General features: G+C 31.9%; 2 protein-coding genes across 4 annotated transcripts in view; one reads left to right on the top strand and one right to left on the bottom strand.

Annotated features, from left to right (window-relative positions):
* Positions 1 to 12,918: 12,918 nt before the first annotated feature.
* Positions 12,919 to 27,783, bottom strand: part of LOC127712150 (uncharacterized) — a 39,471-nt gene continuing 24,606 nt past the window's right edge. For all 3 annotated transcript variants that reach the window (XM_052218416.1, XM_052218417.1, XM_052218419.1), the window contains 3 exons: positions 20,064 to 22,931; positions 18,487 to 18,519; positions 12,919 to 17,582 (listed from right to left, as the gene is read on the bottom strand). In XM_052218416.1, the coding sequence (XP_052074376.1) occupies positions 17,551 to 17,582; positions 18,487 to 18,519; positions 20,064 to 22,931 (2,933 nt within the window). In that variant the 3' untranslated portion in view covers positions 12,919 to 17,550. The remainder of the gene's footprint in view (positions 17,583 to 18,486; positions 18,520 to 20,063; positions 22,932 to 27,783) is intronic.
* Positions 19,599 to 27,783, top strand: part of LOC127712151 (CDP-diacylglycerol--inositol 3-phosphatidyltransferase-like) — a 59,687-nt gene continuing 51,502 nt past the window's right edge. Inside the window, exon 1 of the mRNA XM_052218421.1 lies at positions 19,599 to 19,701. The gene's annotated coding sequence lies outside the window, so the exon portion shown is untranslated. The remainder of the gene's footprint in view (positions 19,702 to 27,783) is intronic.

The raw sequence follows: 27,783 nt of genomic DNA, 5'->3' as shown, positions 1-27,783 counted from the left end.
TTTTGCTCTTACTGCCAAAAACTTCATTTGACCCCTATGTTCTATTTTTAGAAACTAACGCCATGTTTTTGAATGGATCAAACCCCTAAGTACAATCTATAAACTAGATACCCTAAGGAACATTCTATTAAAGTTTTAAAGTATTTGGCCAACTCGTTTCAGAGAAGAAGATTTTTGAAAAAGTAATTACTTTCACAAAAAATGTTAAAAAAAAAACCATTTAAGGGCAATAACTCCTTAAGGGGTCAATTGACTATTTTGATCAGGTTGACTTATTTGTAGAAAAATAAACCATTTCGGACAGTAACCCTACAATGGGGGGGGGGGGGGGGGGGGGGGGGTCCAATTGGGCAGAAAATTTCATTGCAGATAGGTTTTGACTTATTCATTACTTTAACTCCATGTCACTTTTGCTCTAACTGCTATAGTTTTTGAGATAAAAGCCAAAAACTACATTTGACCCCTATATGTTCTATTTTTAGCCATGTCGGCCATGTTTGTTAATGGATCAAAACTTCGGATACAATTTATAAACCAGTTACCCTAAGGAACATTCAGTTGAAGTTTAGAAGTATTAGGCCCAGTAGTTTCAGAGGAGAAGATTTTTAAATGTTAGCAAAAATGATGAACACATTGTGTAAAATCGTCTTTAAAGGGCAATTACTCCTTAAGGGGTCAATTGACTATTTTGGTTCTTAAGTTTTTTGTAGATCTTACTTTGCTGAACATTTTTGCTTTTTACAGTTTATCTTTATCTTCAATAATATTCAAGATAATAACCAAAAACTGCAAAATTTCCTTAAAATTACCAATTTAGTGGCAGCAACCCAACAATGGGTTGTTTGGTTCGTCTGAAATTTCAGGGCTGATAGATCTTGACCTATTGAACATTTTTATCCCTTTCAGATTTCCTCTAAATGCTTTAGTTTTTGAGATATAACTCAAAAACTGCATTTGACCTCTATGTTCTATTTGTAGCCATGGCGGCCATGTTTGTTGATGGATCAAAACTTCGGATACAAGTTATAAACTAGATACCATAAGGGACATTCAGTTAAAGTTTAAAGGTATTTAGCCCAGTAGTTTCAGAGGAGAAGATTCTTGAAACATTTTACGACGACGACGACGACGACAGACGACGGACGACGACGGACGCCAAGTGATGGCATAAGCTCACATGGCCCTTTGGGCCAGGTGAGCTAAAAAAAAAAAAACAGACAAAAGTTGCCATTTTATGTTTATTTTGTAGATGTATCATTATTCACTATATAGTTCCACAAATATAATTTTGAATTCATACTGAATTATAGAAAATAGATTTAAACCGACCCCAAAACGACCCAAGATTACGTAATAAGGAGTATCTAAATCGCATCCATGCTTAACAACACATCTGTAAAAATCGAATAACTAATGTTTTGTTTAATTTTTCCACATTTTTTGGACAATTTGACAATTTGACAATAGTTCATTCTTGTTATGCATTTTGTATATGAAATGGATATTTCAATTTCCCATTTTCAAAAGTAGACTTTTTGTAGACGTCGCATGTGTACTTGTTTCACTGAGGACTTTATCTGTTGATACATAATAAGACTTTTTGTGTATATTTAAGTATATTTAGCGATGTTGAAAGACGTGTATAATGGCAAATCATAAAAATAAGAATTGTTTAGTCTCTTAGAAAAGCTATACGACCATCCTCTGCTTTTTTGTAAAATGGATGCAATTTGGGTACTCGGTGCAATTTGAGTACTGTGACATTACACTCTACGAAACACGACATGATAGATAATTGTTAACAATACATGCAGGGATTTAGAATAGGATCAATTCTGTTAACTGTCTATTTCCCCCTCTTTTTTATGAAGTACAGCAACTGATATTGCAGTGTATGCCTGCATAAATTCACATAGACAGATTAAGGTTTTCAGACAGTTTAAAAGTAACTAAGAACATTCTTTGATACGGTATATTATTATTTGTGTTGATGGCAGATCTTTGTTAAGTATTGATAAATTCATTTGCAACTCTTATAGACGTATAATAGATAAACTTGTTTTTCTTTTACATGTAATAGCTATAAACAAACTTATCCTTACAGGTTATCAATTTAGCATTGAAGTAAGTGAAGATCTTTTAATATGTTTAGATGCATAACTGAATATGTATTGCTATAACACTTGTGGTACTACACATGCACTATCGATAATTATATTTTGTCATTACACAAGGTCAAGCTTTAAGAGACTGTTCATGAAGTCCTTACACTAAATGCATCGGAGGTGTACTAATTAGTCAGAAAGAACATGATTTATTTATTAGTTGAATTCGGCTTTGAAATATAACTTTCATCTTTGTCCATTGGTCCATATCGATAGTTGCTCATCGACGATCATACCACATCTCCTTATTTTCACATTTTTATTGGTTGTAATTTATTTTCACATTTGATATTGGTTGTAATCATTTTCACATTTTTTATTGGTTGTAATCATTTTCACATTTTTTATTGGTTGTAATTCATTTTCACATTTGGTATTGGTTGTAATCATTTTCACATTTTTTATTGGTTGTAATTCATTTTCACATTTGTTATTGGTTGTAATTCATTTTCACATTTGGTATTGGTTGTCATTCATTTTCACATTTTGTATTGGTTGTAATCATTTTCACATTTTTTATTAGTTCTAATTCATTTTCACATTTATCATTGGTTGTAATTTCATTTTCACATTTTGTTATTGGTTGTAATTCTAATAAGAAATCATCAGATAATGTTTAGTTAGAATTGGCTAACTCATATCAGAATCGGAAGGCAATTTTAGACGACGGATGCATTTGAAGAGATGATATAATCTTATTAAGTCAGAAAATATTACTCCAAAATAAGAAAGTTAAAACGTTCGTCTCGTTCAGCACACAATGCCTAGACGATTAAATGTCAGATAAATAGATATCACATTAGTCCATAATGGTCATATTATGCATTAAAGGGAACCAAAGTCAACGAATGAAAATATATGTAACGGTGGCCTTCTTTTGTCTATTTGTCTACTTACATGTATACGAAAAGATGCATCCAAGCACTATGTCTAGTTTAAATAATCATAATGAAGAATGACTGAGGTATGAACTTGCATGTAAAACTTAATTAAAGTCAATGATTGATTGATTATTGGTTGCTTAACCAACGATAATGAAGTACAAAATGTAGGTCAAAGTGAAATATTTTAGTCTGGATGCTGATCTACCCTATAAGGTCCAATCATACTCTAGTTTACAATGAACATGATTCTACTATGTATAGTGACTTAGATATGTAGTTTGACATGAAATTTAACTAAGGTTTACATGTATCTAACCCTTAGCAAAGTTAGGGGGAACCTTTAAATATGGGTCACATGACCTTCAACTCAAGGCACATACACGAAAAATGAGGCAGAAGATACCACGGGGACACTCAAAACTCGTTAGTGAAGATAAACTGACAAAGCATGGCAAACCAAACTCCGAAAGTCGACGAAAAGACAAACATGTTCACAAAACATTACATAGAAAACTAAAACTGAACAGCACGAACCCCAACAAAACTTGGGTGATCACAGGCGTTAGCGCACCTAGAAGCTCTTACATGTGGAATGTGGTGGTTGTAAGCCAAGCAGTTCTCACGCCATGGCGGTAGTTAAGAACACAGGCGTGAATGCACACCGGCTAAAGGCTTTACTGCAACAGCTCCCATACTTTATTCAAACAAATTTAAAAAACGATATCAAAATCCCTAATGCGCCTTAAAATGACTGCAAACTAAAAATCTCCATGTTATAATTTAAACAGTGTGAACATATGTATTTTTTTCCTAACTGAAACCGCAGCACACGGGACCTTTGGGGGTTTCCAAATTTGCGAAAAAAAATAATCACACTTTGTACCCCGATAAGTTAACCACATTTGAGAAAATGTCTCCATGCGCGTAGCTACGTTTACGTCAAAACGCCCGGGCGTACACTTGAATTTGGTATAAAAAAAACTTTTCATCTAAATAAAATTAAAAGAATTGGTTAACAGTTCACCAACCTTCTAAGTCTTTCTTCAATGGCTTGTAATTGCGAATAAAAGTGACGAAAATTAGTAGCATATTATATATTTGTACATTTTCTGTCAAAGTCTAAATCTCCCCTGAATTCTACACTCCTTTTTATACGACCCAAAAAAAATTTGCGGTCGTATATATATTAGTATCACGTCGTCGTCGTCGTCATCATCCGAAGACATTTGGTTTTCGCACAATAACTTTATTATTCGTAAATAGAAATCTATGAAATTTATACACAAGGTTTATGACCATAAAAGGAAGGTTTGGATTGATTTTGGGGGTTATGGTCTCAACAGTTAAGGAATTAGGGTCCAAAAAGTGGCCAAAATAAGCATTTTTCTAGTTTTCAGACAATAACTTGTGGAATGATGTATGGATCTCTCTGAAATTATACCACAAGTTTCCATACCACAAAGGGATGGTTAAATTTGGCTTTAGGGCGTTATGGCTATAACCGTTTAGGAATTATTGGCATAAAAGGGGAAAACAAGGGTGTCCTGGTTAATGGACAATTACTTAAGTACACAACATAATTTAAAAGCAGTGTAAGGAAAGTGATTCAAACACAACATTTTGAATTACCTCCCTAACACTGCTTTTGAATTATATATAAAGAAATGTTGTATTGTCTTGAGGTGATTAGCTGTCAATTTCATTTTTGAAGTTACTATTTTCAAAATGCTGATGAAGGTAATTTAATTTTAGTCATGATTATGTACGTCATTTTCTATTTTAAGACTTTTATGATGTATTTATATGGGCTATTATGTTTGCAAACTCCATTTGAAATTTGAATTCAGATTATGAATTTATCTTGAGGGAAAGACATTTTCGGGGGTTGTGGGGTGGGGGGTTGGACAATTCGCAACATCATAGTGTATTGCACAAAAGCAAAAAAAAATAATATAAATTCACATCACATAACCAATTCAAGTTCTTTGACTACAATTATTCTGTGTCAGAAACCTATTATGTGTCAAATATTTAATTACAATCCAAATTCAGATCTGTATCAAGGGCGAATATTGTGTCCATTTTTGCCCCGACTGTTCAGGGTTGGACCTCTGCTGTCGTATCCAGCTGCGCTCAGCGAAGCATTTTTTTTTAATGCAATTCATTATGTGCTAAGATTGGATATGTGGTTTGCATTTTTGTCGAGCCATTGACATTTATGTCGCGAAAGTGAGACATTTCGATCCTAAATTTCGTCAGTAGTGCCAATATTATAACTATGTACATGTAGGTTCAGTATGTGGTTAAAGTTTAAAGATATCAATAACTTTGTCAAACCTTCGTAAAATTTTACAGTAGCTGGACAAACACTGTTTATGGTCAAAAGAGTATCCAGAGCATAATGACGAAATTATATATGATCAGTATTCCCGTTTTTTATGGATAAAAGGAAGTTCTTTTTACATCAACAGTCTGGGGTTAAAATTAGTTACATTTCAATAACTTTGTTATTCCTTTGACGAATTTAATGAAACTTTCTTGAAGTTTTTTTTTCATGGTTAATTTATGAAGCAAAATTTTTTTCGTTCATTTTTCAGTTTTATACTGACAGACGGAATTTAAATCAGACGATCTGGAATTTTTGTCACTTTTGTTTCGAGCGACGTTGATCAATGTGTCTTTTGCAGACGAAACGCGCGTCTGGCGTAAGTACAAAATTTCTATCCTGGTATCTATGATGAGTTAATTTTCATGATGAATGTCATTCTGGATAACTCTTAAACATCCGGAGGCTTCGTCCCCGCTAATCCACTAACAGCAGGTTCTTTGGCCTGGACCCGCTTGGGCCTTCATGTCCCTCACCGAGGTTCGGGCGTACACGTAAAAATGACCTAGCTACGCCACTGGTCTCGGCTTTAAAACGAGCTACATATTCAAGTTTACGATATGAACAAAGGAATGGAAGAAAAGGCTACTATTATTCCCCAATTATTGGCCAATCTATGATATATTCTTAATTTACGTATTTCATATTTAATTACTTTATCATTGGACAAACATAAAACATATTCAATGTCAATTGTCTGTGAAATTGAATCTAAGGAGGCAAACGTTTGATGGATATCTTTCAGCTTTGATTCCAGTAAAAGATTACGTCACCTTATGACCTTAGTATTAAAATAACTTTTTTTTAATTTTAAGAACCTTTATTGTTGAGGAGAGAGGCTTATATTGACCTGATGGCATACTTTGTATAATCATTCCTTTGAATATGTATGTTTCTTTTCTGTTATGATGCCAAGAAATTTCCTCCGTTGAAATTTTGCAAACATCCCAAAGAGCAAATTACACGGATGATTTATATTGACTATTTGGTAAATGGCCGTGTTCTAAGCGACACGTATATACATGAAGGTCATACATTAATTTGTTTAATGAAATCAAATATCTAACTACTAATGAGTGCCGTAGGAGGTCCACCGGAGTTTTGAGCGAGGATTTCTTGGTATGTAACATATAGACTGAGGGTTAGAATTCATAGAACAGACAAGGTGCAGTGGCAAATATTTCATGTATATTTTGGACACAGAGAGGGTACCCCCAGCACGCTTTGCAAAAAAAATCTTCTTTTTTTCTAGGTGCTTTCGGACTTTATGTTTTATTAGAATGAAATCGGTCCTGAATATTACGTTTTGAATTGTAGTTTCACTTTCTATATTCGGTAATATGTGGCAATGCAATGATACATGTAATAATTGATTAAACATCCAAATACAACTTTTCTGTACAAATTTCAGTCTATCATTACTAAATATGACCTTGACCTTGGACATAAGTGACCTTTAAACCAATTTTGTACTTCTCATTGTATGTGATCATATATCCAAGTACATTGCAATCCTACACGTATTTTTTTTTAATTTAGCATCCGGAAACCACTTTTCTGTAAGAGATTTAAGTCTATTTGTAGTAACTATGACCTCGACCTTAGATGAAGTGACCTCAAAATCAATAGGGATCTTCCTCTCCTTTTATGTGACCATGCATCTGAATTTGGTTGCAATTCGATATACATTATTGGAGTTAGCACCCAGAAATGAAAATGACTGACGGACTGACTGAGAGACGGACCAAAAACTATATACATCCTTGCTACTTCGTAGAGCGGAATATGCTGATAAAACTTGTTTAAAGATAACGTAGATAGAGTAACCTACTCGTTTCATGAACGGTACTAAATTTGGGTGTGTGTAAACATTATAACCATCCTTCAGAGATTAAGATAGTTAAGAGATAACGTAATAAGATGCATCCCCATGTTAAGTTACAAATCGATAGGATACCAAAGGCACTTACTTAAATTTTAAAACTTACCTGAAATCAATGCAGCATGATATGCTAGTCAGGAAAACCAAATTTAAGTTGACTCTCCTACACCAATTTAAGTAATTATAAAACAGTATCATAGACCTTAACTTAAATGTTAAACGTGCCAAGTTTTCAGACAAATGAAACATACAAGAGGAAGTCTGGATGGTGGTTCTTCATTTCTGTATGCTTTAATTTTTAGACCATTTTTCTGTATTCTTTTTTTTTGTTCCCCTTATTCTCTATCCGTTATATATAATCACCCCATTATTCTCTATATATATTCTTCCATTTTTTTTTTTACTTATTTTTACTTTTTTTTTTTTGGTCCTTCATTTTTTATTTTTTTCAAATTATTCTCTAATTTGTAAACCCTATCCATACCTTATACAAAGGAGCCACCAGACCATCAAAAATTTAATAGCACACAAATTTGAACGGGTCATTAACACAAATTCATTCGCAACTGAAATTGAGACTTCAAACAACCAAAGTAAATGAAACAGGAAATGTAGGTCAGATTATATCGACCTTTGTCAAGATCTATCATGCTGATCTAGAAGAAGCTAAATACAAAAGTTACAATTATGAACACCACAACGTGTGCCTCAAAATTTAAGTTCATGTAGTAGGAAATGAAGGTCATACATTTTGGATTTAATTTTGATGGGAAGCCTTATCTCACCAAGAAGTACCCCTATTTTAGGTTTCAGGACTTGTACGTCTCTTAGATGTTTTTCAGAAACGGCTTATTCAAGATGCTTTCCTTTATCAATTTAAATGACTGCAAGTCACTTAGTATAGGATATGGATTTAAATCACTGTTTTCCAATCATAAAATGATGCTTAATAGTAGAAATAGGTCACACTGATAACTTTTTATAGGAGTTTTCTTCAACGCATTGGTTATTATCAAACCAAGTCGAGTTGGGTAAAATATTGTTTAGATGGGTCAGAAGATATTGTCTGGAAAGTCAAATGTGATGCCCGGACCTGTTCAAACCAAAAAGATTCCAAATTGTAATTTGCTGCTTCTCTGCTGAACATACAACATTTAAAGTCCAGCAAAAACTGGTTAGCTGACTGAGAGTCAGAATAACATGTCTGGGTTGATAGACATGTCTTTCTATGGACTGTTGCCTTTTGAACTAGCAAGTTAAAATCAGGCTAAGGATGTCAGACAAGTACAAAGTAGGGTTCATATTCAATGTTCTGCATGGGGTTTATAGAATAGAGAATAATGACCAAATATAACGAATAGATAAAGAAAAATAAAAAATAAAAGAATAATGCGGTGCAAAAGTATAAAAAATAACTTTGAAAAATAAATTAGGCACTACTATATACAGATTAATACAGATTAATATGATTGCAGAAAAATTAACAGTAAATCATAACAAAAGCCCTAAACCTTTTCTTTTTTCAAGCTGCCGCTGAACCATGAAAATGAGGTCAAGGACAACAGCCATATGGCAGACGGGAACTTTAATTGTAACATTAGGCATCTGTTTACAAGGTATGAAACATCGAGGTCTTCTACCCTATGAAATATAAAGCTTTATAAAAATAGTTTACGCTGAATTGAAAATCCTGTAATTACTCCTGTTCTGATATGTTGCACATCAATTAAGGCTTGATGGGGGACATATCAAAACGATAGCAAATAAAGGATTTGATTCTAACTTTAGTTAGATTTGAATAACTTTATTTTTAATGACAAAGAAAATCGATTTTGTCCTCAATACACATTTAATTTACCGCTGGACGTTAAATAGTTATGCATCATCATTATCATCTGTAATGCAATATACACTTTATACCTTTCATTTCCAAACTTGAGGGTATCACCACACTAGTAGTCAGCTCGTTTGTGCCGACAGGAAATATCATTGACCAGTGGCGGATCCAGGGGGTGGGGGTTTCCGGGGGGTTGGAAACCCCCCTCTTTTTTGACGATTAATGCTTTTGAATGGGGACATATGGTTGGAACCCCCCTCTTTTTTGACGATCAATGCTTTTGAAAGGGGACATATGGTTGGAACCCCCCTCCCCCTTTTAAAAATGGATGGATCCGCCCCTGAATTGATATGTTCATTTTATGTAAATTTACCTTTTATACAATATTGTTTCTACCCCCAGGTATAGATTGACTTAATCGAATTTGGCACATTTTTTAAAGGAATTTTCAGTCATTAATGCTCTTCGACTTCTTAATATTTGATTTGGCTTTGCAACTGTTTTGATTCTAGCACCACTGATGAGTCTTATGCAGACAAAACGTGCATCTGGCGTACACAATTATGAGCCAGGTATCTTAGATGAGTTTCTTTTTAAGGGGGCCTTAGTGGCTAAGTTGTTCATCTACTGCTATCACTAGACTAAGTTCGAAACCTGCTTAAGGTAAGTACAATCGATTCCTGTCTTAATTGACTATGATTTCCAGTTTTCCTGCCAAAGGTCGGTGGTCCTCCATCAACTAGATATCATTGAGATGGGAGCCATCTCTGTGGGCCCCGCTGTGAATAATGTGTGGTAAAAAATTTGTATCTTTATCATTGGACATGGGGTTGTCAAATGAAACCGAAGTTTATGACCTTGACCTTTGACCTAGGAAGTTGTACATAAATTATGACACACCCTCTGGTGTTAGTTTATATACATGTCAAGTATAAACTTTGAAATCATAACGGTTCTCAAGATATAGAGCGGACACGATCTTTACCATAGGACATGGGGTTGTCAACTAAAACCAGTTTTTGACCTTGACCTTTGACCTAGGAAGTTGTACATACATTATGACACACCCTCTGGTGTTGGTTTATATACATGTCAAGTATAAACCTTGAAATCATAACGGTTCTCTAGATATAGAGCGGACACAATTTGTTACGGACGGACGGACAGACTGATCACTGTAGGGCGTCCACCATTCAGCGGGGCCGTAATAACAAGAGGGCACACGATGAAATGTCTCGCCTGCTTTGCTTTTTATGATTGATTTATGTTGATAATCCTAATGATAAAGTTTTAACTAAAGATTTCACATAAACTAACATTATCAATGATCCATGAAAATGAGATCAGGGCAAGATAAACCAAGCCAGATAGACATGTACACCTTAAAATCATTATATACACTAAATATAGTTGACATACTGCTTATAGTATACAGTAAACAGACCAAGCCATGAAAACTTAACATTGACCAATGAACCATGAAAGTGAAGTCAAGGTTAAATGAACCCTGTCAGACAGACACATACACTTTACAATCATTCATACATTAAATATAGTTGACCTTTTTTGCTTATAGTACCTGAGAAACAGACTAAACCAGGCAAACTAAACATTGACCAATGAAGCATGAAGATAAGGTCAAGGTCAGACAGACATGTACACTTTACAACCATTCAATATCCCAAATATAGTTGACCTATTACTTTAAGTAGTAGATTAAAATACTCAGCAGGGAGCTTGATACGACCCTATAGGTCAAACCATGAACAGTTGGGGCAAGTATGGACACAACATTCAAGCTTGATATAGCTCTGAATTTGGATTGTGATTAAATATTTGAGACAGCATAGGTTTCTGACACAGAATGAATGTGTTGTTAGAACTTAAAAATTTGAAATTGGACATTTACCCATTATAGTCCAATATCCAAAATCAAAATACATGGTTAGATTCAGCAAATCAAAGAACCCCAAGAATTTAATTTTTGATAAAATAAAAATTTAATTTTGAAACTTTTGGACCTTAATTGTGACCAATTTGAAAATCTGGCACAAAATAAAAAATCAATTACATGGTTAGATTGAGCGTATCATAGAACCCCAAGAATTTATTTTTTGTTGAAATCAAAAAAAGTTTAATTTTGGACCCTTTGGACCTTTATGTGGACCAATTTGAAAACGGGGCTCAAAATTCAAAATCTACATACACGGTCAGATAGGCATATCAAAGAACCCCAATAATTCAATTTTTGATGAAACAAAATTAATTTAGGACCCTATGGTACTCAGTGTGGACCAATTAAAAACCGGGGCCCAAAAATTCACAAGATAATTTTACACGGTTCAATTCAGCATATTAAAGAACCTCCAGAATTCAAGACATTCTAATAAACCCCATTGAAATTAGTTAAGAAATCAGCATTTTATACAAAGCATTAGAAAAGTATTGTTTTTGGCCCCTAATTCCTAGGGGTCATAACCCCCAAAATCAATCCAAACCTTCCTTTTCAGGTATGGAACCTTGTGGTACAATTTCATAGAGATCCATACACTTATGCACAAGTTATTGTCATAAAACAAGAAAAATATTTGTCTTCGGCCCCTTTTTGGCCCACAATTCCTGAACAGTTAGGACAATGACCTCCCATATCAATCCCATCATTCCTTTTGTGGTATAATTTCATTGAGATCCATACACTTATACTCAACGACTGTACAAGACCCTCATGGGTAGTCAAGGTCGTTAAACACCCCCTAGTAGTAGTACTTGTACTCAAGTTATTGTGACGTCATACCATCATATGGTCGCAAAAATATTGCGGTCGTATAAAAAGACCAAAACACATAAACTTAACATTGACCAACGAACAAGGAAAATGTACACCTCAATCATTCAATACACCAAATATAGTTGACCTACTGCTTACAGTATCCGAGAAACTGAACTAAGCATGTAACTTTAACCTTGATCACTGATCCATGAAACGAGGTTGAAGTCAGGTAAGCCATGTCTGACACACATGTAAACCTGGCAAGGAACCCAAGCAAGAAATTCACACAACCTACACATTTTTCAAGCAGTCGGTGAACCATGAAATGAGGTCAAGGACAACAGACATAACAGAGGGAAACTTTGTAACATAGGCATCTGTATACAAGGTATGAAGCCTCCAAGTCTACTATCCTCTGAAATATAAAGTTCAATACAGATAGTTTACGCCACCACCGCCAGATTGAAATCCTATGTCTCGCATTCTGCGACATTCGTAAAAGGCAAGACAAAAACTGTCCACTAAGATATAGTCTGGAGTGTTGAAAGTGGATTTGAACACCAGTAATCAATCATCAATCCAACCTTGGACCTTAACTATCCTTATTTATACTATCTGCAATTAGCATAATAGGTGAAATCTATCTCTTCATTCAATCTTTAATCCATTACTGAATTTCCAGATTCCTTGAAGTTAAATGGAATCATCCTTTCACCATATTTATGGTACCATTGTTGATGTATATAGGTTTAAAGAATTCAATAAACTGAGATTTGCAAATGCTAATACAACTGCATACCAAATATCATTGACCTAACCACTAATGGTTTCCCATAAACTGACCAAATCACAAAATAATACATTGTTGACACCTCCACTGACACTAAAACAGCACACCTAAGAGTCCCTTCTTCGACTTTGTCAAGGCGAGACTATTCAAAAATGTTTGCGAGAAATGTGTAAAAGACACCAAAATATAAGACAACATGTGAACTTTTGTGAAGCAATATTTATTAGAGTTTAAATATATTTATATCCAATTTTGTTTCAGCTACATAACTTAATCCCAACAACTTGTAATACACAGGTAAACAAATATCGTAATACACAGGTAAACAAATATTGTAATACACAGGTAAACAGAAAGAATACAATCACAACTCTGTATGTCTCCAGTTTGTAAAATACTACTGCAATAACAAAATATTAGGATTTATCTCCTTAAAACAGACATAAATCTATTTCAGATGGATAAACTTCCCCTTTTCAAAAGTAACCTTTAAACTGAAAATGTATAAAAATATATATATATAGGAAGTCACTTAACCCTGGTTCAAGATATTTTTTTAGCTGCAACTGTAACATTTTCAAAGCAACAATCTCAATAAAAGACCAATAAAAGTTAAAATCATAAATATGATTCATATCTTGGATACACTGCAGTGGTATTTTAGAATTTTGAGACAGTACAGGATATAAGAAAAAAATAATCATCTTAACAGGATATAACATTTTTGACACTTATATTATTTCAGGACTGGTTTACTTTGCTATGATTAGGAATGAGCAACCGAGAACAGAAGCACAGAGTTACATTGATGGCACATACTTTTAATTATAATACCAGCCAATAACAATATGTTAACTGAAATATGTAACATTGTTATGCATTTATCCTCCATCCCCCTCTTATATTTCATAATTTTAAAGTTTTAAACAAAACTATAAATATTTTATTTATGAAATTAATTTTTAACAATACATTACTACCTATAACTGACAAAACTAAAAAAATGCTTCTTTTGCTGACAAAACTAAATTTTAGGCACTTGCAAGTATCAGACAAAATGCTATTTACATTAAACCATAATGTTAATCAGCTGTAAAATACATTTGCCATTCTATGTTTAATTTAATACATTCTTCATTATTAAGGCATATACAAGAGAAGAGAGAAAACTGAAAAACATTGCAATAATTTCTGATTGAAGATCTTGCTATAGATAATTTATTCGACAATATGCATAATTTCAGTTAGAAAATTACCTCTGGTAGTAAATAATTTGTGACACCAGAATTGCAACTATGTATTTACAGTAAAAGATTGGTAAAAAATGTTTTGGCAAGGAATACACAATGATAGAGGAAAGGACACTTACACATTTTTTAACAGAGAAAAAGTCTTACAGCATTTAGTTACATGTAATGTATAATTCTCATTTTTGAACTTCCCCAAAATGCTTTAAAAAAATGAGTTTGATCTTTTTATTAATAATATTTCATCAACATTTATTATATTTCATGAAAAAATAAGCAAAATGTATACAGATCTCTGAACTGAAAATGAAGATAATTGTTTGAAGACAGTAAAAGACTCTTGAGTCAGTTAGTGCTTACATAACTATCAAACCGAGTTATAAATTATTTATAATTAGAAAGCATCACAAGGTTAATTCCCATAACTGCAAAAAACTTAAGCTTGCATCACATTGAAAATCATAGTTTTTCATATGTCATTTAAACTTGAGTGATTAATATGCAAATAATAGGCTTGTGACCCCTATAACTGTTATATATCATTAAAAGGTGTCAAATGTCTACAATATTATTTGTTATCAGATTTGTAAGTTATGTGGGTCCCTATTAAAAGATCTAGATAAACAAACTATTAAATCAAAAATATTTCATACTTATTATTTCTTAATTCCATGTAAAATATGACTACAAAGGGTAATAGATTCTAACAACAGTACCAAAAGGGACCTGTGGACAATCATTTTTACATAGGAAATTGACTCTAGACTTTTCTATGATCTTGGCTCTAACAAAACAGCTATACCTCTTTTCTAAAGAGCTATTTTACAACTTATAAATGATTATTAGTTATTCTAAATTGTTCATGACTTAAAAGTGATTTTCCTAGTAACATTATTTGCAAAAACCAAAATTCTTGTCCAAAAAAAACTCTGACTTTAAATTATTTCTTCTAGTTAAGTGAATAAGAATATATCTCAATTTTTTCAAAGAAAAGTGTTGCAGAAAAAGAGCATTTAGCATACAAGAATATAGGAATTACTGTAACAGACTATATGTTTCTGTTTTTGATGATATGAAAAACAATACATATGCAAGACAAACAGAACAATCGCCAAAAAAATATGACATTTAACATAACAAAACATAAACTCATGTAATATATATATACATTTGTAACACATGTTTCCATTCATACATATGTAGCTGAAACAAATCTAGGACAATAAACCTCTGCCTTCTTATACACTTTTTTGTTGTTGTTATCAAAGACACATGTGGACCTCTTGTTTCCATTAGTTTTGTTGTTCGATACAAAAATGATCTACAGCTGAAAAAAATATAGTACTTTGAAATATCTTTCTTATTCTTATCATCTGTAATTTATTTAGTTATCATTTCATTACAAGAATCAACAGAATGTGTTGAGAATGTAGTACTTTTTTTAACTAGAATCACAAATACACTGTTAAATGTTCATACTCTTTGATGGGATGAATTACATATTCAAACTACAATTATATAAAAGTATTTTTTCTATTTAAATAAAACTTTCTACAATGATTAACCATAAACATAAATTAAGACACCACTTGGTAACTAAATACTTCTGTGTATGGAAATGCATTTTATTTAAGTTGTGTAAATTATTTTAAGCTACATTTAACTCTTATCTTTTTTATTCAAAAGAAAAATGTCAGATTTGTTGCTAATTATTAGAGTCAAAATTTATGTGACCATATTTTAACATCACTTCCCTCTAATAAACAACTTTTGAAGACATTTTTCCTTATCTTATTTGATAACAGCAATAATACCTTGCTTTTAAAGGGAGGAAACTCCTTTATTTCAAAATGCAAACAAAATGTCCACATGGCACAATCTTGATATCAACATTTTAAATAATTTTTTATTTTCATTTGTGCTAAAAAGTACATTTATAGAAGTATATTTAGCCCACACATTTGGAATTGTAACATTTCAAATACAAATGTCAATATTTTCAACATATAAATTTTTCAAAGCAAAACAAAAAAATGGAAACAAAAAAGTACAATTAAAATATAGTAATGTTGAAACACATTGTTTGACAGAAAATGCTATTTTTACACTTGAATTCAGACAAAAAAAATAAAAAATAAATAAAAATCCCTTTTTTCCTCGAAAGTATGAACATATAAATTGCATTTTCTTCAAAAAAATAATCAAAACCTTAAAGTTCACATTTGGCAACTACAATACAGTTCACTATAATCTGTAAGTAACACATCTGTCTCTGAACAATGGACAAATCTTATCTTCTTTTTCATTATGGACCTTAATAAGTTAGTCACACTATATCTTTAGTCACATGATACCTTGAAATTTGAACATATAATTCATTTTATGTTAAATTTTGGTCTTTCAAATATAAGTAAAAACAGACTAAACTGTTAATTTTTTTAAGATCATTTAATTCACGATTATTCAAAAAAACAAAATTCAAATCCAAGAAAATGATGAATCATGTTCAACTTTTCTTGAATTGTGTTTGTCTGTAACCATGGTTACATACCCTGAAATTTTCTTTTAAATGAAACTGAAACCATCATTTGCATCTATAAATAATTTACTGAAAATACAAATTGATGATTTCATAACTTAAGGCTTTCATATGTATGAAATATTTAGAAATAAATCGAAATTCAAAAGTACAATTTCCTTGATTTCAAAAAAAGCAGAATGTGAAACTTTTTTTTAATGCACCTCTGACTAAACTTAACATAATTATAGTAACAAGTTTTTTTTTAATTTGGGGAAAATAAAAACATATAACTTTGAGATGAAGAACAGCAAGAAAAGGACAGGTGCATGAAGGGATTTTTGGTCACAAATAAAGACACCATATCCCTTCGTTTTCATTATAAAAGCTTATCAAAAGTTGCAAAATCTAAAATTTCATCCTGATTATAAGAGTTAACAATTCAATCTAAGTAAGAGAAAAATATTCATTTAAGCAATTGCAACATAAATTTCTCTTATAGGTCCATATTGAAACATTCAACTGTAAGTTTTTTCTGGTAAAGACCGTTTTTCCTCAAGAAGATAACAACAGGCACTTGAATTATATATATCGTGATTTTGATGAACAAGTAATAAAATAAAAGACAAAATAATACTGAGCCTTAGTTTTTTTTTAAAGATTTTCTCATTTATACAGGGCGATAATTTCAAAGAGAAAAAAAGATGCAGTGACTTAAAAGTAGAAAAGAAAAAAAGATAAAAAAAAAAAAGCAAAGGATAAGTGAAAAGAAAATTGAACATATTCTTAACATGCATGTCTTTACCAGAAAATATATACCCCTTCTTCAAAACAACTTTTAACAATAAATACAGTTTCTCATGTTATAAACTATAACAAGAAACAAAATCACAAATTTATGCAGTTAACTGCTTATGTCATTGAAAAATCTAATTGACTGTTTACGACATTGTAAAAACTAACAATGTCAATGATGTAAATATGTATCGATTCCCAGAGAAAAAGCAATGATTTCACTAGCCAGCAGTACTAATGCACACAACAGAAGTTCATGAGGTTAATCTGTGGTCTTCAAGCCTTGTATACTAGTACTTCATTTGGGTCTGAAAAAGAAGACAAAATTCATAAAAAAATAAGGAAAAATTCCAATAATGCCAATATCAATTGCTTTAATACTTATAAGCTAAATAAATTGGCTAGAAACTGCAATTTTTTTGGCTTTTGCTCAACCATGCTGAGCAAGTTTAAAAAGTTCTCTGCACTCATGGAATATAATGTTATCACCAGTTTTTCATTGTTTTTGTAATTAACAGCACTTCTGTTTAACAAACAATTTTTATAGATGAGTCTAAATGTTCTGTTTCAATGATAACCAGATAATTTATTTTTAAATTTGATCGATAAGATTTGTGCCCTAAATATTTGATCCAACTGTTATATTGTTTGTCAGATTAATGAAACATTGTAGCAATTTGTCTGACCAAATGTCTGAATTTTTTGGTGAATCTGTTGGTCTGGATGGTTTGTTTGTTCATTATTATAGATTGGATTGATTTCATTTTTTGTTTCCCCAATATGTTTTCACTCATATTAAGCTCTATAGCTTTTATTCAAAGATGTGTTAATTGGAAAACATATATCATCGTCATTAACAAAGAACATTGTGAAGAGTTTGATACAGAACAAAAGTCAGTAAATAATGATATCTCACCCTAAATAAGGTGAGAAAATAATAAATGTGTTTCTTTTTTTTATATTCAGATCAATATACAGTGAAACCTGTTTTTAAAGACCAACTAAGGGAGAGCAAAAAAGTAGTCTCATAGGACAGGTGGTTTTTTTATACAGGTTCAATTTATATGAAATGCACTATATATACATGATATATGCAGAGGGACCTTTAATTTATAGTCTTATAACACAGGTTTTTGCTTAATACAGGTGGTCCCTTAAGCAAGTTGACTGTATATGGATAAACATGTAACCATCGAGTACACATGTACTTACATTTTTTACTTCCATCTAATGCTCTTTCCCATTCTGAAAAAGAAACAATTAAATGAGATGACCATAAGATTTATTATAATTTTCCCTCAAATAATGTCAACATATATAAATCTTGGATTAATAGCATTTTTCGTATATATGATATAAAAATATTAATTTATAAAGCCTCATTAATCTTTCTTCAGGGTCCAGTAAAAGGCCTCATTCGCACCTAATTATTTGAGAATCATGCACAATTTGAAAAATTATTAGAGTACCTCAATAAATTTGACTCCCATAAGATCCTGATTACATGTTAACTAGATAACCCTTATCATTTCTTTTGTTGAAGAACAGGAGTTCAATGTTTGTCTCCTGTAAATTATGTTTCTTATGCCAAACTATTCTTTTCTAGTATGTTTTCCTTGAAATGGTTTATATTGTAAATGTGAAGTTTTTGCAAAATACAACTGGTGCAGCTTTCATCAACTTTCATATGATGGTTTGCCAAAAAGTGGCTACAAGGAAAGTTAAACTGTTTACTTACACAATGAACAAGATAAACAAAACATAAAACTGTTAGCTTAATGACAATAGAACAAGCACTTGTAATTTGGAATGTAACCTTGAGATGTTTACTGACTGGATTGAATTATCTCCCCTGTCAATGACCTTGTATTTACACAAATTCAGGATTAACCAAGCAAATGAGGTTCAAAGTTACTAAAAGTATCCATTTAAATGTTAAATAAATGTTCTTTCTACTTGACAGATTTTGAATAATGTGCAACTCTCATCAGGTGTAAAGTTTTTATTTCAGATTTCAGGAGCCATGTATTATGTGTGTATATTATTAGTACATAAAGTACATAGATATCCATATTTGAATTTCAGTGAGTCTACAAACATTTAATCTAAAAAAAAAACCTGCATTCCAAATATCAAATTTACACTCTCTAATAACAGATTTGTAAGTGTAAACTGTATATTATTAAAAAAATCTGTATTTTTGTTTTACATTCAAGTGAAGAAATTATAGGTACTTCACTTGCAATTTGGTCATCAGAAATTCCAAATCTTGATTTCTTACAATAAACAGATAAAAGGTTCTTGTTTCTCCACAAGTGTCAAATACTGAAAACAAGCAACACTCATACAGGTGTACCTATGACAACAAATGTCTATTTTTGTGCATGTGTTTAGCAGCTAGATTAATCAATGACATGTTGTGAATAGGTAGGTAAAAATAATCAATATTTATAACACTATGTAATCTTGTTTTTACATTGTATGTAATCACTGTATTGGACTTGAATACATGTTATTGAAAGTTCATTTATAGACCTTAAAATGATTTTTACCATGCAAAAATTTTAATCAACATTCTTGTTGCTGGGCCACACTCACCATAGATTCCCTACATTCAAATTAGTAAATCATGTAAATTAAGAAATTAAGGCAAGATTAAGTACATAAATGCATCTTGAAATTCGCATAAAATTCATGTCATACAAAAAAGCCTACAATGAATGTTGAATAGACAAATACCCTTTTTTTTAATTATTAAACACAATGTCCTTCCTTATGTCCAAACTTACCTTTATTAAGATAACTAACAGCTTCTGGGAAATTGAATCTTTGATTAGAATTGTTGTCTCCCGAATCCTGACGGAAGAAAAGCTGCTGTTTACACTTATCATCTTTTGGCAATGAATTCACTTCTAAGTCTATTCTATCTCCAATTGTAATAAGAACTACATTATCAGATTGACTAACGTTCGATTGTTCCTTGGAATTTGATAATTTTGAGTCACTTGAGATCTGGGCAGCTTCTATGACCTGGTTAGGCTCGCCAATGAACATGATAGTATTGTCTTTATGAGAAAGATGTTTGTTTTGAACATTAGGGTTTATGATGTGTTCAATAACACCATTTTTGCCAGCTAGAGGATGGCTTTTTTGTGAGGAGTCTGTCCCAAATTCTTTATTACTATTTGAAATAGATAATTTGTCTATCACAGAATTTTCTGAAGAATTTTTCCTAAGATTTTTGGAATCAGTTTTTGGAATATTACTTGAATTACTTTGTAAGCTAGAAGATGAGCACTTTTGTATGTTTTCGGAATTATTATCGGCAACATTAGACTCGTTTGCAGAGTCAAAGAAAAATGATATGCCCAAGTTACGAGGGGCCTGACTGACTCTTTTATCCATGAATATTACAGACTGTTTTACTCTTTTAGAATTATTAACTGTTTGTTTTACAGACTTCACTTTCTCAGCATTATTTGTTTCACAAATCTTTTTAGGGTTTGACACTTTGTATGATGATTCACTGCTGGACTTGTCATTTTCAAGAGAACACTCTAAATCTTCATTTATCTGCTTGGCAGTTTCAGACTCATATTTTTTACTATATGATACGGTCATTTGACTATCAATGATATTTGTATCATTTGGAATAACATCGCCAAATGACACATTACTACATAGACTAGTATTACTTTCTTCAGTTTTAATGGAATTTGTAGAGCTAACAACTTTGATATCAAATCCAACTTTGGGAAAGTCAGTATCCACTAATACAACATCCTGATCACTAAAGTCACCATCCACTAATACAACTTCCTGATCACAAACATTTAAAACTTCTTGACTTCCATATTTTTGTTTGATGGAAGAACTTTCAATTTCTTTTACGTTTTCTGGATGAGAACCAATGGAATGCCGCCTCTCCTTAATTTGTCCTTTCCAATTGGCTGCTTTCAAGTCCATGCTTGTTTCTTCAGGTTCATCATCTGCTGTAGAGCTTCCCAAGGAAGTAACACTAGGTTTTGGAGAAGCGGCCATTTTTGCATAGGAAACCGGGAGACGTGGGGATAGACTATTTTGTAGCCAAGCTCCTTGTGAAGAAGCAGGGAGGGATTTCACTGATTCAATATCACTGTCATCTTGAGCTTTTATAATACTTTGAACTTCCATTCGAACATCACCAGTAGAGTTCCTCCTAGCATCACGGAAACCTGGTTGATTAGAGCTGCCAAGGGCAGGAAATGCTGATGGACTAAGGTCTCGTGTTCTTTCTCCTTCAATGTTTGATGAAAGTTTGTTTAAAGGAGGAGGTGTCACTGAACGGGGAGCCTTGCGTCTTTCTTCCCTTTTAAAAGGTTTAGGAGGAACTAAAGTTTCCTTAGCACTTACTATTTCCTTTGTTGTGGGAACCTTCTTTTTCTTTTTGCCACCAACAACTTGAAATTCAGGCTCCTTTCTCAATGGTTCAAAGTCTGTGAAACGATAGTCTTCATTCTGCACCAAATCTAGCTCATTAAGAAACAATGAAGTTTTGTCTTTGTTATTGTTAACTACCATGCCATTTAACCCATTTTCAGTTTGATAGGTTTCTTTATTAGCACTTTTCTCCATTATTCTGTGTTTGATATTGTTCGTTTGTGATTTGGGTTTTGTAGAAATGTTTTCTACTGAATCATCTGCATCAAAACCATTCACAATACAATTCTCTATCTTGGAGTTAACTCCCTTTCCTTTAGGTTTATTAGACTGATTTTGTTTTTCAACAGATTTGATTGTTGATTTTTTGTCTTTTTTAATTGTTTTTTCTACACTTTCTGATGGAACACTGTTAGCCTTCTGTTCTACTTTGGCTTCCATTGAAATTTCTTCATCTGGTAAACTCACCGATTGTTTTATGTCTATCTCATTTGTAATTATTGTTTCAATTCGTTCCTGTGAATCAGTATTCTCATCAGATGAGTTTTTAGCAGTGGTATTTCCCATTCTATTTATAACGTTTAAATGTGATTCGTTAATAACACACTTTTTATCATTATTATGATTTTGAACACTTTGAGTTTTGTAATCTATATGATCTGTTTTATTAGAATTAATAAGTGGGGTGGTTTCATCGATTATTTTAGCTTCACTTTTTTCCTCTCTTGTTTCTTTCACTTCACATTTTTCTTCATTAAGTGGTTTATTTAATTTTTTGTCCTTGTTTTTCTTGTTGTTTTTCTCGGTAGATTTAGAAACCACTGCCACTTCATTTGTAATGGTTTGACTGTTTTTCTTTGGCTTACGCCCATTTTTGTCACCATCAATGAAATCTAATAGTTCGTCAATTTCTTTATTCCCTACATAATTTTCAACCTCTTCAGACAAACTGACTTTTTCTTTTTTAATTTTTTTACGAACTTTCTTTTCTGTACGATTTAAATCGTGACTTTGATGAAATGGTGAAGAATCTAATTCACTTAAGGGTGTACCTCCTAACGTATATGGATTGAAGTCTCTCAGGCTCTGAGGAAAACTGTTAGCTCCAGGATAGTTTTTACGAATAACTGAACTTGTAGAACCAAGTTTTGGAGAGCCTCGCATCTGATAGTAGCGATCTATTGGGTTGCCGTTCTCATCGTAATCTGAGTTTCTCCTGGTTTTGTCATCAAGATCATCTGAAATCATATAGTGAAACATTTTAGATTAAATGTTATAATGATTTTGTTTGTGAAAGAAGTAAGTATGTACAATTAATATAGAAATGGACACTGTAGCATGTGTTGACTGTTTTAAGTCTTTTATATAATATCACAAGACATATCTTTGTTTGTTAGAAGATTCAAACAAAAGGTCAAATCATAACAATAAAGCTCAAATCATAACAATATATTTGAACCTCTCCACCATTTTAACAATCATTTCACTAGTCATTTATTCATAAATATTGGTTGATATGTCTGGGTGTTTGTTCATTTTAAATTTTATGGCAAAATCTTCAGCCTCGTAAATTGCAAAAAAAAATAATTGCTGTTTCAGTAGAGTCTGTCAAATAAAAATGTTTTCCTTACTTAAATTTTTCAAGGGGCCTAAAGAACCAGTGTTTCAACTTTAAATAGCTTTCTGAAAGCCAATTGACCTCTATGTACTAATAATTAGCTACTTAAGTAAAATAAAACTGGGACGAAAAAGACAAATATCATCTCTATATATATATATATATATATATATCTTTTTTACACAATGTACTTTTTCAAAAGCTCAGCTATTGAGAGAAAAATTGCCTTGTTTTGCATTCTTCAAACTATTCAAGTTCAATTATGTATTGTCAATTTATGAAACCACAAAATAAACTGGTTACATACCAAATCTGTAATGTTTACATATTTTATTTGACATATACGTTCCATAATAAATGGAATAGAATTTCAATCCATTTAAACTTTACATATAGCATAAGCCTAAAAATAGCTATTTGTTTGTCACGATGTTAACTTATGTCAAATGTACCAAGTTTTTAACCAGGATTTATCAGCTAAAAAAAGTAGAAAAAGCACCCTCTTGAAAAAATAAAAAACAAAACCCAAAATGTAAGACTAAAGTCTAAACTGACAGTAGTGGTTCCATATGCAAGCAAGTTCAAGTAATTTATAGGCCACATTTATTTTGGGACAGTGACAAGCAAATTTGCTTCTTACTGAGTAAAACTACATCTTCCTACCTATGTTTAACCTTTAGTATGTTTAACCTTTATTACGCAGCAGACTGATATAAATAATATAAAGCACATGATGAATCAATTGTCAACAACCATGTAAACAATAAAAATCAATTTCATTTCCTTCAGATCAGTGCCGATTTCATATTAAACAAGCAATCAATACTAGAATTCTGTCTTTTTGATATATTTATATAAGAAAAATGAGATGACCTTACCTAAGACATGGTAAATACAATGTGATATCCTAATAATTTGTCTATCTTATCTCAACCTGGATGATTCACTGAACCATCACCACACCAGGTGAAAAGTTAAAATCAACAGTCTTAGAACACATTATGAAACAGCTGACCATAGCTGACAGTCTGTATAACATGAATTAGTCAACAATCACTTTGTAATGACAATGTAATTTCATCCACTGTTCTTTTAAACTTATCATTATGTACAAATGAACATGTAAGGTGATCACACCTTTATAACCACTTAGGTTTTACCGGTTATAAAATTCCCGAAGCATGATATATAGCCCATGTATAAATATACTGAACTTTCTCACACTGCCGTGACTCAATACAGTTTGTTTACATTTCAATGTACAATTGTAAAAAGAAATTAAACAAATTTTAACTAAATATTTATGAATGAATGCTATATAAATACAGGTTGAAAAATTAAATGTACCCAAGAAATTTTACATTAACAATTTGACAAAAGGTTCAATACTGTGTTCATTTCGATAAAAATGTATTAATACTTCAACAAGGCAATTAATCTTGATCCATGAAGTAGTCATGAAAGTTAACTGGACTTAAAAATTATTCAATTATTTAACTTTCTATTCATAATTTGTAGACAATATATATATATATCTTGTATTTCCTATTTTAAAATTTTTTGGTAAACTTCCTTTCAAACCTCCCTCTGGTCGCAGAATAAGTATTGACATACATGAAGGTGGTTTCCAAAGGAAGTATTGCGCCCAATATAATACTATTGCCAAATTACATCTTTATTTCCCTTGTTATTTTGATTTATATACAAAATACATCAACAAGCTATTGAGGATAAATTTTTTATCAAACTAAAAATAGCATTAAATTTCTGTTGCACATGGTTAATGCATGACGACTTTCAGTTTCCTGATAAAAACATAATAGTATGATAATACATGTATATAAATTCCATTCAAGGAAGTTCAAGTGTTGCAATTGATTAGTTCCGTCATAAAAACTCCTACTGCAATGGAAATTTTGATTGGCTCAATGCCAATGTGCATTGTTATGATTTGCTGTATAATAAAAGACACCTAGATGCTTATTTGCTTGTCAGTGGCAAATATTTAATGCATATTTAGAACAGATCAGACAATAAACCATTAGAAAGGTTCTTCTTGAATATGTTGGCTGGAATGAAGGGGTGGAAATTTGGATTGCTGTCGCAAACATGTGAAAATGTTTGGTGGTGGAAGAAATACTGCTTTTCAAAATTCAGATATGGAACTTTAACATTCAAAGAGTTTTTAGAGTCTTATTTTATGCCAAAAACATCATTTCAGATTGTCCATCCCCTTTACAACCTTACATGGCTCTGTATTTATTCACAGTCAAACAGATGTCCCCTTAGCACAGATCATATTGCCAGACATGTGAAGTCCAAGTAACCATATTTCTATGGTCCAGTCAGCTCTTGGGCTTCCCAAAATAAAAAGGACTAGGTCAAGCTTATGACAATTGATTTCTTATAAAGATTAATAAATACTCTGTTTAGTTTTAATTGTTTCATCACATTTATTCTTAATGCAGTTCAAAGACTTGTTTGTCGACAAGGATCTGACAACACTCTGTTTTACTGAATGTTGAATGTTTACTAAATTGTTGACTTTAAGATGTATGTTTTGTTATATTGTGTGGTTTGTTAATGCCCGGCTCACACTATCATATTTCCATGTTCAGTTAACCATCAAATCTGGATCAATACCCTCATTAAGTTTCAAGTTGATGTGACCACTAGTTAATAGTAAACTAACTTAACCTTTAACATGATAAACAACCATCAGACTGACAAACAGACCCAAAAACACTCTTTTCCAAAAACACATTTCTGAAATATTTATACAAAGTTTTGAAATCCTCTTTTCTAAGTTAATCATTTAGTTGATTAAACATTCTTGATAACCTTTTCACTTTCAAAATGTTGGGATAAACTGATCATGTGCATATATTTAGCACTGCAAATTAGTCCAGATCTTACAATTAAAACTTTTGAGATGGCCCCTTATATAAACTAGTTTCAGATGATGTTAACAGCACTGTAATCAGCTAGCTACCTGTCTATGTTGGAATCCTATGCATGTGTTTAAGTGTTTTAGCTACTGTATACATTAATGGCCTCTCATCAACCCAATACACATCAAAGGATTTCATTAGTGTTTGATAAAAGTACATTAAAACCAAGCAGTCTATAAAGTAGCTCTTTTCCAAGATTACAATTAATAATTCATCTCCTGTGCAGTTCAAAATCAATTTCCATATGAAATCAACAACTTCCCACTTTTCTGATTCAATTATCAAAGAGCTATTGATATTGACGGAATGTGAATTCTATAAATGGTGACAGAAAGCTGATAACATGATAATGAAGTCTTATTTTATGCCAAAAACATCAAATTTACCAATTCTCTTACTAGAACATTAGAAAAGGCAGGAAATGAGGGCAACTCCCCAGGCTGTTCATTCAACCTTTTACTGGCAATGTACACAAGAATTATGAGATGAAACTGACAATATAAACAAATAATACATTTAGCATTCTAGTAATGAAACTATTCACTACATGCAATTATGAGTCCATAATGAAATATGAAGTAAATCTTGTCTATGTCCAATAATTTATGAGAGCCAAGATGGAGTATCCCCTGCCCCCTCCCTATGTTTTAGCCTGTCCAAAGAGTTTGACCACACTGACCACATTAGCCCCATCTTACCAGCATTCTATACAATTTTGTCTGCAAAAAATCCAATTGAACACAATTCTGAAGTTAATAACACCTTGTAAAGTCCTTAAATGTTGATTATCCAATGACAGTTCAACATGTTGATTTTGTCTTCCACATAGAGTAATCAATAAACACAACATAGAAATCTTGGTCTTATCTACTCTTGTTTACAGTGGAATCTAAATGTTCTCCTCAAGCATTCTATTTATCAATAAAACTAATTAAACCATCATAAAAGTGAAATTTATTAACTATTTTACCTAAGGACTGAAGAAATGAATAACATTAACAAAAAATGTGCATATTTATAACATCAAAATCCAATCGAAAAGGGATAGTAAATAAATGGATGTTGAGATTGATTGTTGCTTAAACATTTTTAATATTAAGTCTCAAGAGAATACTGCAGAACAACGAATTACACATTATACATAATAATCCTATTTTTGCAATAAATTAGTTATTGAATTGCTGATTGTTCAGTTACTGTTGTGAAAATTTTGGCAGATGTGTAACACCAAGTGGTGGGGTGATGAAGAATACAGACAGTTTAAGATTATCATTATCTTACAATAAGCCAAAAATGGAGATTCATAATATAACTCCTTCAAAAATGTCAAATCAAAATGACCATACAGAAAACTACATACAATATCAATAACAAATCGAGGCAAGTATGAAAGATTTCTAACAATGCTATGCTACAAAAGGCCAAAATCAAAAACTGGCGAAAGTCCCATAACTCTTGCAAAAATTGTAAAATCAATACATGTAGTTGGATCAACTTCACAAATGAATCAATGTTACAAAG

Source organism: Mytilus californianus, unplaced genomic scaffold, assembly GCF_021869535.1.
Source record: "Mytilus californianus isolate M0D057914Y unplaced genomic scaffold, xbMytCali1.0.p SCAF_8, whole genome shotgun sequence".
NCBI classification, from domain to species: Eukaryota; Metazoa; Mollusca; class Bivalvia; order Mytilida; family Mytilidae; genus Mytilus; species Mytilus californianus.
Note: the sequence above shows the minus strand (reverse complement) of the source record. Positions and strands in the feature narration are given on the sequence as shown.